Here is a 14029-nt window from a genome sequence, read left to right on the forward strand (position 1 = left end):
AAACCCAGGACCTCACACCTTCTAGTCAAAGCACTATACTGTTCAGCTAAACCCCCAGTCTCCAGTGTTCATTTTTATTTTCTAGTAGCATACATTCTAAAAACCCAAACAAAGTTAAGTTGATTTATTTATAATTTGTGGTACTGAGGAGTGAACCCAGGGGCATCTACCACCAAGCTACAGCCCCAGCCCTTTTTAAAAAAACTTATTTGTGACAAGGTCTGGCTAAATTGCCGGTCTGACCTCTAACTTGCAATATTCCTGCCTCACAGGCCTCCTAAGCAGCTGGAATAACTAGGATTATAGGTGTGTGCCACCTTAATTGGCTTACCCATAATTTAAAGAGCCTGGCACATAATAGTGCTTGTCAATATTTGTTGAATGGATGTACAAAAAGTTTTTAGCATACATAATAGAAACCATTCTCTCATCAATAATGGGCTTCTATTCAAGGTTGAATAATTTCAATAAAATGTGAATTAAATGTAATACTTGAAGAATAACAAGTATAAATAATTGACTTCTGTTTCATTACACTTCAAATGATTCATCTTTGTAAGCAGACTATTGAGCATAATTAAATCTTTAATGAGTTGTAATACTATTGTACTTTATTCTGAATGTCAGTTCTCATTTTTTAAAACTACAGTTATTTGTAAATGTAGTATGTAGTGGGTATTGTTTAAAATATGTGTTAGAGGTTTCAGGTTGGGTTTTATATTTATTTGAAGAAAACTTTTGATAGACACAGTGATGAATTTTTATGATTCGTTTTTCATTAGCCCACCAAAAATAGATCAATAGTAAAATTGAACTGCATATGAGTTCTGGTTAATAGTAATTGTTCTGATTCTTAAATTTGGAGATTTGAAAAATCCTTTTTTTTTTTTTTTTTAAATAACATCTACTGAACCGCTTCCCCAGCCCTATTTTGTATATTATTTAGAGACAGGGTCTCCCTGGGTTTCTTACCACCTCACTGTTGCTGAGGCTGACTTTGTGCTTATGATCCTCCTTCCTCAGCCTCCTGAGCTGTTGGTATTATAGGTGTGTACCACCATGTATTGCTTCCTAGCTATTGTTAATATTTTATTTAGAGACAGGGTCTTGCTAAGTTGCTGAGTCTGGCTTTGAAGTCACAATCCTCCTGCCTTAGCCACCATTATGTAAGACTATTAGGAATGTGTAAACCTTAAAAATAAACCCTGAAAAACTTCACCATCTCTTTATTATTAAATTATTTATTTATTGTAATTTATTATACATAATGGCAGAATGCAATTAATTTCATATTATACACATAGAATACAATTTCTCAAGTCACTGATTGTACACAAAGTATTTTCTCACCATTTGTGTCCTCATACATGTACTTAGGGTAATGATGTCTACTCATTCCACCATCATTCCTAGCCTCTTACCCCCTCCTTTTCCTTCCCTCTCCTTTGCCCTATCTAAAGTTCCTCCATTCCTCCCATGCTCTTCTCCATCACCATTATGTGTCAGCATCCTCATATCAAAGAAAACACTTTGTTTTGGGGGGGATTGGCTTCTTAACTGAGCATTATAGTCTCCAGCTTCATCAATTTACCTGCAAATTCCATGATTTTATTCTCTTTTAATGCTGAGTAATGTTTCTTTGTGTATATATACTAAAGTTTTCCTATCCATTCATCTACTGAAGGACATCTAGGTTGGTTCCATAATTTAGCTATTGTGGATTGTGTTGCTATAAACATTGATATGGCTGTGTCCCTGTAGTATGCTGTTTTTAAGTCCTTTGGGTGTAAACTGAGGAGTAGGATACCATCTCTTTTTTTCTTATTAATATCACCAAATTCGATGATAAAATATTTTTAAGGTATTTTTAATTTTAGGCCAGTTTTAAAAGGCCTCCATTGATTTATAGCATACATAAAGTGAAGAGCTTGATAAATTCTCACAACTGAACACTCCACACCCATGTAACATATTCAGATCAGGAAACAAAATATTAATAGCCCCCTCCAAACAATTACTTTTTTCTTTTTAAATGAAGCTTATTTTTTTTTGCACAATATCTTTGTTTATTCATTTTTATGTGATGCTAAGGCTCGAACCCAGTGTCTCACATGTGTGAACCTCACAAGCGCTCTACCACTGAGCCACAACCCCATACCCCCTGGAACAGTTACTTTTTAAATATATGCATATATAAAGTCAGAGACATGGATCAACTTGAGAAACATAGGTCCTAGATCTAATTTTATTACTAACTTTTAAAGCATCACCTTAGGCAAGTTATTTCATCTTTCTGTGGGACTAGTCCCCATTTCTAAAATGAAGGAATGAGACTAGACATTTTTATTATGGCTTTAATTCTGTGAAAGTGCAAAAAGATGGAATACTGTGCTATAAAACTGTTATGAGAAGTTGCAGGGTGGAGACTGCACTTTTGACTTCAACAGTTGAATTGACATGAAACATACTCTAAATTTTTTTATTTTTCTTTGTTTTCCAGGTTATATTTCACACTATGTGCTGACTGTATCTACAGAAGATATTTAACAAAAAAAAAAAAGATAAACTTTTTTCAAAGATTTTGATTCCAGTGGAATCTTTGCTTTAGATTTGTGTGTGTGTGTGTGTGTGTATTAGTGAATTGTAACTCCAGAAGCAATGCCTGTACAAGCTCCACAATGGACGGATTTCCTCTCCTGCCCAATTTGCACTCAGACTTTCGACGAAACAATTCGAAAGCCCATCAGTTTGGGCTGTGGCCATACTGTCTGTAAGATGTGCCTGAACAAACTCCACCGTAAGGCTTGCCCATTTGACCAGACCACTATCAATACAGACATTGAGCTCCTTCCCGTGAACTCAGCATTGCTGCAGCTAGTGGGTGCTCAGGTAAGATGGGTGACTTAATAGTTTTTAAATTGAGTGTGTGTGTGTTTGTGTGTGCACATGCATGATCTTGACAAAAACTTGTTGAATTAGAATTGAATAACATTGTCTTCTATTTAAATAGATATGATGCTTTCTTGTACTATGTTGATCCTTTATTTCAGTATATTACAAGATACACTAGTAATTCAGTATTTTTCATTCATAGTATTGAAATGTTCATTTATTCTTAGATTTTTTTAAGAACCCTAGCTATTCAGATTACTAGAGAAAGAGATAAGTCATAAGGAATTCTTTGCACTGAGGAAAATACTATTCATATACCCTTGCACTGAATTAATAGAAGAGATAAAGCTGCTTCAGGCAGTTTTACATATTAGATACTAACTGAAATGATGAAAAAGGTGACAAAATCAACAGAGCACAGCTTTTAAGAAGCACTTATTTTAAAGAGGATCAAATATCCCTGGTTAGCTACATTTGGAAGTTAGTCTGGTAATTCTGAAGGTAATACTTCGAAAGTTTTATGTAAGTGTTCTCAAATTAGATGATGGGATAGTGGTGCGCCCCCCACCCCCTCGCACTCCAGGGAACTGGGGATTAAATTCAGGGCTTCATGCATGTGAGGTAAGCACAATACTACTGAGCTACATTCCCAGCCCCTAGTGTTCTCAAAGGTCATTTTCCTCACAAGATTTAAAGACAAGTTTTTGAGTGTTAGATATGATTCATTTAGATAATTCTTCACTATTGATTTGTTCAGTGTAAGTCTGAAGTCCCATATATTTAGTATAAAAGCTTAATCTTCTGTAAATTGCTAAAGTATGACAAAAATTGATGTCATTACATGTGTCGAAGATAAAGAGAGCTATTCTAGGATAGTTTATTCAAAAGGAAACCTTTATTTATATGCCTATCTTGATATTACCACCAGCACTACTAAATATTTATTAAGTGCGAAAGTACAGAGCCTGTCTTGGTGACACATAGCCAGTAATATCAGTTATTCAGGAGACTAAAGCAGGAGGTTTACAAGTCCAGTCTGGGCAATTCAACAAAACCATGTCTCAAAATAAAATAAAATGGGCTGAGTATTTTTTACTTGTGGGAATGAAAAAATCTAACAACCACTTTAGAAGACAGTTTGGTAGTCTCTTATTAGTTTAATATTGATAATTGCCCAACTAATTTGAAAATATGTTTACACAGAAACTTTTATTTGACTATTATCTCAGTGGTTGAAGACTTGCTTGGCGTTCAGGAGGCCCTGGGTTCAATCCTTAGTACCACAAAAAAAGAATAACCCACTGAATGGAGGAAAATAATACTAAAATCATATAAGGGACTTATATCTAGAATATGTACGATTTTTAGCTCAATGTTTAAAAGACAAGCCAGTTAAAAATGGGTGAAGATCTACATAGACATCCCAGTAAAGAAGAAACAAATATGGCAGATGAAAAGTTTCTCACATTAGTAGAAGAAAGGAAATAAGGGGAGGAGGGAAAGAGGAAATACTGGGCAATAATATTGGCCAAATTATATTGTTATATTGTATGCATGTACAAATATATAACAAATTATACCAATGTGTACAACTATAATGCACTAATAAAAATAGGGAAAAAATTGCTGACTACTATCACTAGGAATAGCAAATTAAAGCAACTGCTCACAGTTTTTCATACCTTTGCTTACCTATTAGAAAAACCAAATTCTGAAACATGGACAACAAATGCTGAAGAGAATGGAGCGACACAAACTTTTATTTTTTACTTGTAGGAATGAAAAAATCTAACAACCACTTTAGAAGATAGTTTTGTAGTCTCTTATTAGTTTATTATTGATAATTGCCCAACTAATTTGAAAATGTTTACACAGAAACTTTTATTTGACTATTTACACCAGTTTTATTCAGAATTGCAAAAAAAATGTAATCAAAATGTCTTTCAATAAGCAAATGAATAAACATTGGTATATTCATGTAATTAGAATATTGTATAAAATGAAATAATAAAAGGAAGTAGTAGTTAAGCCACAAAAAGACACAGATAAACCTCAAATATATGTTGCTGAGTAAAAGATGCCACTTTGAAAATCCTACAATACTGTATGATTCCAAATATGTGATATTGTATACAAAATTAAAAATCACAATAAAAATATCATTGGTTGCTAGGATCCAGTAGGAAGGCAGGAGGATTGATGAAAAATAGGGTATTTCTTAGGGCAGTGAAACTATATGATTCTGTATTTGTTGGATGTATGATATTCTACATTTTTCAAAAAGAGATTTTAACCCAGGGGCACTTTACCACTGAACTTCATCCCTGGCCCCTTTTATTTTTTATTTTGTGACAGTCTCACTATGTTGCTGAGGCTGATGTTGTCTTGGGATTCTCATGTCTCAGATTCTCAAATCACTGAAATTACAGAAGTGTGCCACCACACCTAGCTAAAACACAAAACTTTACAAAGTTTATGGAGAACAATCTGAAATAAATGAAACAACTTTACTGCAAGGGCTATAGAGGAAAGGTGCTAACCTAATTAACTTTAGATACTAGTTCAAAGTAAGTAAATTCTCAGAAAATTAAAGGCATTAGATATTATATATGAACAGTGTGTTCTAATTGATAAAGTGTTTTCCCCATGAAAGTATGAATTAATTCTGACACTGCTGTACATGTATATGGGAATTAAACTTTTAAGTAAATGGGAGGCAGATGGTAGAGAATGAATTTTCTCATTATTGGAAGTTTATAGATATGCAAAGAGGAAGAGGCTAGAATGATCTGAATGCTAATGGCTTAGAATTGGGGCATCAGTGGAAACTTGGTTTTAACTGAATATAGATACAAATGGTTTTATAGTAATATTTACACACACACACACACACACACACACACCTGGGGTATAATATACACATATTTTTTTTTTTTGCCTTGTCAGCCAAGATGGACTAGCAAGCACAATACCCCAATATCAGCATTCATACCTAATGTTCAATTTTGGCTTCTAAATACAGTTCTTCACTAAAAGAAACCAGCATTCTTTGGAAAAGTGGCTGATTGTAGCCCTGCAATAGGAAGTTGGAGCGTCTAGTGCTAAAAAGTCTAAAAGCTCAAATACAGTCAGTGAAGGGGATATGTCATAGGCACACAGGAATCATCTGAAAGAGCTCTCAGTGGTCAAATCTGAAACAGTTTGAAAACAAAACAAATAGAATTGTATTGGATTGTTACCAAAGTATAAAATAATTATTCAAGTATATACAGATAAAAACCTAAATGATTGAATAGAGAAAGAGACTGGATTTCTCATGTGGAATTCCAAATAAATTTAAATAAACTCTACCCTCAAAGAGTACACATGTGGGCTATACATAGTGACTCCCTTTGGAAAGTAGTGTATGGAGGGCTGGGATTGTGACTCGGGTAGAACTCTCGCCTCACACATATGAGTCCCTGGGTTCTATCCTCAGCACCATATAAAGATGTCCAACTGCAACTAAAAAATAAAAAGGAAGGGAGGGAGGGAGGGTATGGAAAGTAGGAAATTGACTAACTTTATCCATACACAAAGATACATCTATATTTTTCCTTAGGAAGTTCATAATTGCATTTTTGTTTTTGCGCCCAGGATATGATCTTACGTAACGACTGAGGCAGGTGTTAATTCAGATGGTAGGTGTTCCAACAGGACTCCCATAAAAAGTAGCATTTCTCACTCAGTGTGGTGGTGCATGTCCAATCCCAGCAACCTGTGAGGTTAAGACAGGAGGATTACAGGGTTTGAGTCCAGCCTCAGCAACTTAGCAAGGCCCTGTTTCAAAATAAAAAATATAAAGGACTACGGATATAACTCAGTTGTAAGGCAACCCAGAGTTTAATCCCCAATACCCACTGCCCTCACTCTAACCAAAGTCACATTTCTCAGTGTAGGACTATAACCCAATAAATTAGGAGAACACTTGTGTCAGGAGAATATTTAGAATAAAAGGGAAATCTGAGAAGAAAATGAAAAAGATTTCAAGTTTTAAAGAAAATAAGTATTAGAACACTCGAACACGTATGTAGGATCAGTATTCTATAAGTGTAAAGGTGAAAAAAAAGAGCAACAGAATTAAAGTGACAGTCTCAGGGCCCCATTGCATAGGCCAGGCCTTGAACCCAGCTTTATTCTCAACTGTACTAAGGCTGTTTGCACAGATGATATAGGAGGAAAAGGAAGGATTCCTTTCACCTTAGACAAATTATCACATATTGATTTGTCCTTTTATAGCTTCTTATAAAGGTGTAAATATTTTATTGGAAAAGAGATTCCCCATGATGCTTTGCTATAATCACAGTAATTCTTGAAATTTCTAAAGTAGGGATGAAGAGTTCATAGTCCTTCCTTGCTTGTTTGTGCCATATACCATATATGTACAGTAATGCTTGAAGTAAGAGGGGGAGTAGGAGAAAGAAAAGGGTGGAAGACATGGTGAAAGATAGCCTTCCTCTTTGATGCCTATACAGCTTGGCACATAGTAAATACAAAATCTAGGAATAACCATATCAGCAGGACAAGACTTAGGAAAGAGTAGTAGAAGAGAGCTGACCACATAGGAAGTGAAGTTTAGAGAATCTTAAAAACTTTTCTGTGAATCTAAAATCATTCCAGAAAACGTTTAAAATGTGTAGAGAAGTTTGAAGTTAAACAGATATTCCAGTTAACTAATTATTTTAGCAGATCTATCTGAAGTGACAAAATTAATCATCATTTCAGATTATAAATTTATCAGAACAATATATAAATATAGACAATAAATATAGACAATTATATATTGTCTATATATAAATACCCTATAAATTAGACAATTATTATTTGTCAATTAAAATCAAATGGCATGCATAAGATCCTGGGTATAGTGTGCAGGACACACATACAAACATGTTCGTATATTTTAAAAATACGCATGCACACACCCACATATATACATGTATATACATAAATATATTTGGATGTATATGTGATAAATTATAATTACATATGTGGCAGGTAAATGTGTAAAGGATACTCTGCTTTTGGAAAATCGTCTGGCAGATTTTCAAAATATTATCACTCACTAGGTGTGGGTACCCAAGAAAAGCAAAAACAAAACAAAAAAATGGTTCACACAAGATCTTGTTTTTTTTTTTTTTTTTTTTTTTTTTTTTTACACACAAGATCTTGTATACAAATATTTATAGCAGCATTATTCATTATAGTCAAAAAATAGAAAACTGAAATGTCTATCAGTTGATGACTCATATAAAATGTGGTATGTCCATACAATGAGGTGTTATTCAGTAATAAAACTCTAGAATATATTATAACTTGCATGGCCTTGAAAACATTATGCTAAGTGAAAGAAGAGTCAAAAAAGATCACACATTATATGATTATGTAATTTTGTTTATATGAAAGATTCAGGAAAAGCAAATTCATAGACCCACACATAATAGATTGGTGTTTCCTACAGTGGGTTGGGATGACATGATGGAGTAACTGTTAAAATGGTATGAGGTTTTCTTTTTGAGGGAAGAAATTCTGAGGTTAATTGTGGTGATAGTTATTCAACTGGGAATGTGCTAAAAACCATTGAATTGTGTTCTTAAAAATCAATCAATAATATGGTATGTGAATTGTCTCTCAATAAGGCCATTTTAGAGATGGAACAATTCAGTAGATGTGTATATGAGGAAGATCTTTTAATTAAGAAAATTTAGTAGTTTTGATGTTGCCAGTGTTCAAGTTATCAGTGCATAAACTATACACAATAAAACATTTAATTAATTAATGAATACTCTTTTCCTGCAGGTCCCTGAACAGCAGCCCATTACTTTGTGTAGTGGGGTTGAAGACACAAAGCATTATGAAGAAGCCAAGAAATGTGTAGAAGAATTAGCATTGTACCTGAAACCGCTCAGCAGTGCTAGAGGTAAATCTCATGAAACCATCTATGCCAAGCGAACATCTATGAAGTATACTTTTCATTACCATAAAAGTTATGAGCTGTGCCTGGTGTGGTGGTGCGCAATTATAACCCACCTTTGTGAGAGGCTGAGGCACAAGTTCAAGGCCAGTCTGGGCAATTTAGCAAGACCCTATCTCAAAAAAGGCTACATAAGGGCTAGGGTTGTAGGTCAGTAGTAGCATGCTTGTCTAACATGTGTGAGGCACTGGGTTCGAATCTCAGCACTGCATATAAGTAAAATAATAAAGGTCCATCTACAACTAAAAATATATTTTTTAGTAAAAAAAAAAGGGACTGTATATACAGCTCTGTGGCATAGTACCCCTAGGTTCAATCCCTAGTATCCCCCCAAATTGTGAACTGTAAATGAATGAAATTCATTTCTTTTTATTGTAAGCTAGATCTACTTCATACTAAATAATGTTGCAAACCCATTAAATAAAGTAGTGAATTTAGAGTTTGTGTTGTTGGAAAAATTATTTGAATGACTAAAAGTGTAAGTATGTATAAGTACTAGCGATTCATAAGGGCAACCTTTCCATCATTCGACAATTGTCAATAGTCTTGTCTTCTGTCTAGTTTTAGATGGTGCACAGTAGGGGATGTAATAAAAATGGAAGTTGCTATTATCTCCCAGAAGGGGCTTGCTATTTGATCATAAAAGTAAGATTAATCACTATGAAATAATATGCTAGAACTGTTATGACTTTAAGATTTGGGTCTTTGACCAATTTTTAATGTTGGTTGGTCTTTTTTCCTTTCTTCTTCAAAGATTAAAATGAATAATAGTATTTCAAATGTCATAGTGAATGTTGAATTTCATGTGATACATATAAACATTTGTATACTTTTAAAATACTTGTGTAGTTACATTGTTTATTTTAAATATTCTAGTAGGACCCAGAACTACTATGCACATACCTACAATCAGCCCATCAGAGAAAGAGCTCCTGGACTGTAAAATAGTACTGTAAACCTATAAATAATGTTTTTATTTTCTTCTAAAGGAGTGGGTCTGAATAGCACTACCCAGAGTGTTCTGAGTCGCCCAATGCAGAGGAAGCTTGTGACTCTGGTTCACTGCCAACTAGTGGAAGAAGAAGGCAGGATTCGTGCCATGAGAGCTGCTCGCTCTTTAGGTGAACGAACAGTTACAGAACTCATTCTCCAGCACCAGAATCCTCAGCAACTCTCTTCCAATCTTTGGGCAGCAGTCAGGGCTAGGGGCTGTCAGTTCCTTGGACCAGGTATATAATTAAAATTTGGTATTTATTGTACTAGTAATTCTAAAAGTATAATGTAGAACTCTTTTAAGTGATATATGAAGAAGAGCTGGGTTTACAATATCCCACTCGACAAGTTTCTCAGAGAACTTAAAAATTTTCTCTCAATACCAAAGTTTGTTCATTTTCAGAGAAGTTTTTTCTAAATGCATTAGTCCCTAATCTACTTTCTTAATAAAATATAGAGAATATAAGCCCAAATTGCCCATAAAATTGTTTTAATAAATGTAAAGCTATAAGACTGGGGTTCTAGCTCAGTGGTAAAACGCTTGCCTAGCATGCGTGAGACCCTGGGTTTGATCCTTGGTACTATAAAAAAGGCATAGTTCTCAATGTCTTTTATTGTGTTTCCCATTAATTGAATGATATCTGTAGAAATTATCATATATTGTTCTTTAAATAAAATATATCATCTCTGCACCTGATGATTTTTTTATTTTGCCCAACTTTTCCTAGCAATGCAGGAGGAAGCTCTAAAGCTGGTTCTACTGGCCTTAGAAGATGGCTCTGCTTTGTCAAGAAAAGTACTGGTTCTTTTTGTGGTGCAAAGGTTGGAGCCACGGTTTCCTCAAGCTTCTAAAACTAGCATTGGGCATGTTGTTCAGCTCCTTTACAGAGCCTCCTGCTTCAAGGTATGAATCTAAATTAAAATTTCTGCTTAAAAGGAAACATTGTCCTTTCCCTAAATTTAATAAAGTTGCCTATACCTTTACAGAATATCTCAGGAATTTTTCTTTTGTAAAGAATGTAGATCATACATTATTGAAGTTGAATCTTGTTTGTTTTTTTTTTCCCATTCTTTTCAGTGCTGGGGATGGAACCAGGGCTTTATGCATGCTAGGTAAATGCTCAACCACTTCGTTACATCCCCAGCCCTAAATTTTCTACATGGGTATTGAAAAACATAGACCAAACCAAGACTTACAGATTTTTATATTGAAGAGACTAATCTGCTGGGTCAGTGTTTCACCAACATTATAAACAGAATTGGTCTAAAGAAAGTTATTTGAGCACAAACAAGTTTTCTTGAAGATTTGTTCCTCTACATATGCAATGGAGTTGTTGTTTCCATTTCAGTTTCAGCATGTGTGGTAAAGTTGGACATATTATTCTCTTATATCCCAAGTTAAATCAACACTACCTCAAACATAGGTATTGGCGCCTGCTATATTTATTGTTCCTCTGTTTTGTTTTCCTAACATCTTAAAATCAAGGCATAAATAGTGGGCTTAGGGGTGTAACTTAGTGGTATGGCGTTTGCCTACTGGGCATAAGGCCTGGGTTTAGTTCCAGGCCCCCCCCCACAAACACACACAAAGAGATGGATATTTAAACAGTAAATTAAAAAATTAAAAATATTGGAAGCCAGGTGTGGTGGCCCATACCAGGTTTGGAGGCTGAGTCAAGAGGATCACAACACAAGTTCTAGATCAGCCCTAACAATTTAGTTAGAATCTATCTCAAAAAATTAAAAACGACTGGTGATATACTTTAGTTGTAAAATGCCCATGAGTTCAATCCCCAGTAACTCCCCCCAAAATTTGAAAACCAATTTTTTCTACTTTAAGCATTCCTCTTAGGAATGTGTGTTCATATTACTGTGTTCCAGCTGTACTCTTTAAGTGTCTTCTAAATTTTCATTTGAAAAGTTTTTTCAAGCTGTGAGATAATTTGTTAGTACCATACAGCTCCAGGACTTTATTTATTTATTTTTTAACTTTTATTTTTGGTATTGACAGAGGTTTATTTAGGAAAGTAGATAAATATTCAAAGGAGAATGGGAGCAGTCTCAAGAAAGACTCTACTTTTGGGGTAAAGCAAGGAATACACATTCAAGCAAAAATGTGGGCTACTCCAGAAGGAGGAGAAGCCCTGCTCAAGAGTATTGAGAGTTGAGTCTGGGGAATCAGTGTGTCATATAGAAAGCAAATTTTATCTTTTAATGAAGGTTAGCCTGTTTTGAGAGTTCTTTCTTTCTTTCTTTCTTTTTTTGTTTTTTGTTTTATTTTTTGAAACCCTTTATTTAGTTATTTTTATATATGACAGCAGAATGTATTACAATTTATATTACATATATAGAGCACAATTTTTCATGTCTCTGGTTTTATATAAAGTATATTCACACCAGTTCGTGCCTTCATATATGTACTTTGGATAATGATGTCCATCACATTCCACCATCATTTCTAACCCCCTGCCTCCCCCCTTCCCCTCCCACCTCTCTACCTCCTAAGCTCCTTCTCCTATGTTTTTCCTCCTACTCCTCTTATGCTCCCCCTCCTTACCCCACTATGAATCAGTCTTATATCAGAGAAAACATTCGGCATTTGTTTTTTTGGGATTGGTTAACTTCACTTAGCATTATCTTCTCCAACTCCATCCATTTACCTGCAAATGCCATGATTTTGTTCTCTTTTTTTTTTTTTTTGCTGAATAATATTCCATTGTATATATGTGCCACTTTTTTTAATCCATTCATCTACTGAAGGGCATCCAGGTTGGCTCCACAGTTTAGCTATTGTGAATTGTGCTGGTTTAAACATTGATGTGGCTGTGTCCCTCTAGTATGCTTTTCTTAAGTCCTTTGGATATAGACCAAGGAGAGGGACAGCTGGGTCAAATGGTGATTTCATTCCCAGTTTTCCAAGGAATCTCCATACTGCTTTTCATATTGGCTGCATCAATTTGCAGTCCCACCAGCAATGTATGAGTGTACATTTTCCCCACATCCTCACCAACACTTATTGTTGTTTGTCTTCATAATAGCTGCCATTCTGACTGGAGTGAAATGAAATCTTAAGAGTAGTTTTGATTTGCATTTCTCTAATTGCTAGAGATGTCGAACATTTTTTCATATATTTGTTGATTGATTGTATATTCTCTTCTGAGAAGTGTCTGTTCATTTCCTTGGCCCATTTATTGATTGGGTTATTTGTTTTTTTGGTGTTTAGCTTTTTGAGTTTTTTATATACCATAGAGATAGTGCTCTATCTTTGTGAGGGGTAAAAATTTGCTCCCAAGATGTAGGTGCTCTATTCATAGATTGTTTCTTTTGCTGAGAGGAAACTTTTTAATTTGAGTCCATCTCATTCTTGATTTTAATTCTTGCACTGTAGGAGTCTTATTAAGGAAGTTGGGGCCTAATCCGACATGATGAAGATTAGGTCCTACTTTTTTTTTTTTTTTTTTATTAGATGCCGTGTCTCTGGTTTAATTCCTAGGTCCTTGATCCACTTTGAGTTGAGTTTTGTGCATGGTGAGAGATAGGGGTTTAATTTCATTTTGTTGCATATGGATTTCCAGTTTTCCCAGCACCATTTGTGAAGAGGCTATCTTTTCTCCAATTTTTTTTTTTTTGTCACCTTTGTCTAATATAAGGTAACTGTAATTATGTGGGTTATTCTTTTGTGTCCTCTATTCTATACCATTGGTCTACCTGCCTGTTTTAGTAGGAGTGTTTTCATACATGTGTATATATATATTTGGTCTTGGAGCCCATGAACTGTGGTAGAATGTAAGTTAGTTTATTTTTTAACTAATGGCTTGATTTTCATCTTTCCATGGATTTTCCTAACAAAATATAGATTGGACTTTATTTCTTTGTAATGAGAATGGAATACATATTTTAAATTAATATCAGTGTGATATGGAATCCTGACTACAATATTCTGGTTTTTTTTTAGGTGGGAGGAAGGAAACAGAATTTTCCACTAGAATATTAGGTGTCTTTATGGAAAAAAAAAAGTTAAAGCTAAAATATGTAGATGATCTTAGGCTAAAGTTAATTATTTTATTTTGATTTGTTAAACCATTAGTCTAAGTACAGCTTGATATAAAATGTGACTTATTGGGAGTGATA

At 34.5% G+C, this 14029-nt stretch overlaps 1 protein-coding gene across 1 annotated transcript in view; it reads left to right on the forward strand.

Annotated features, from left to right (window-relative positions):
- Rc3h1 (ring finger and CCCH-type domains 1) overlaps positions 1-14029 on the forward strand; it is a 79792-nt gene that overhangs the window by 28798 nt on the left and 36965 nt on the right. The window contains exons 2-5 of the mRNA XM_026388506.2: positions 2501-2889; positions 8731-8851; positions 9895-10134; positions 10627-10802. Coding sequence (XP_026244291.1) covers positions 2659-2889; positions 8731-8851; positions 9895-10134; positions 10627-10802 — 768 coding nt within the window. The 5' untranslated portion in view covers positions 2501-2658. The remainder of the gene's footprint in view (positions 1-2500; positions 2890-8730; positions 8852-9894; positions 10135-10626; positions 10803-14029) is intronic.

The sequence above is a fragment of the Urocitellus parryii genome, chromosome 9 (genome assembly GCF_045843805.1).
Source record: "Urocitellus parryii isolate mUroPar1 chromosome 9, mUroPar1.hap1, whole genome shotgun sequence".
Classification (NCBI taxonomy): domain Eukaryota; kingdom Metazoa; phylum Chordata; class Mammalia; order Rodentia; family Sciuridae; genus Urocitellus; species Urocitellus parryii.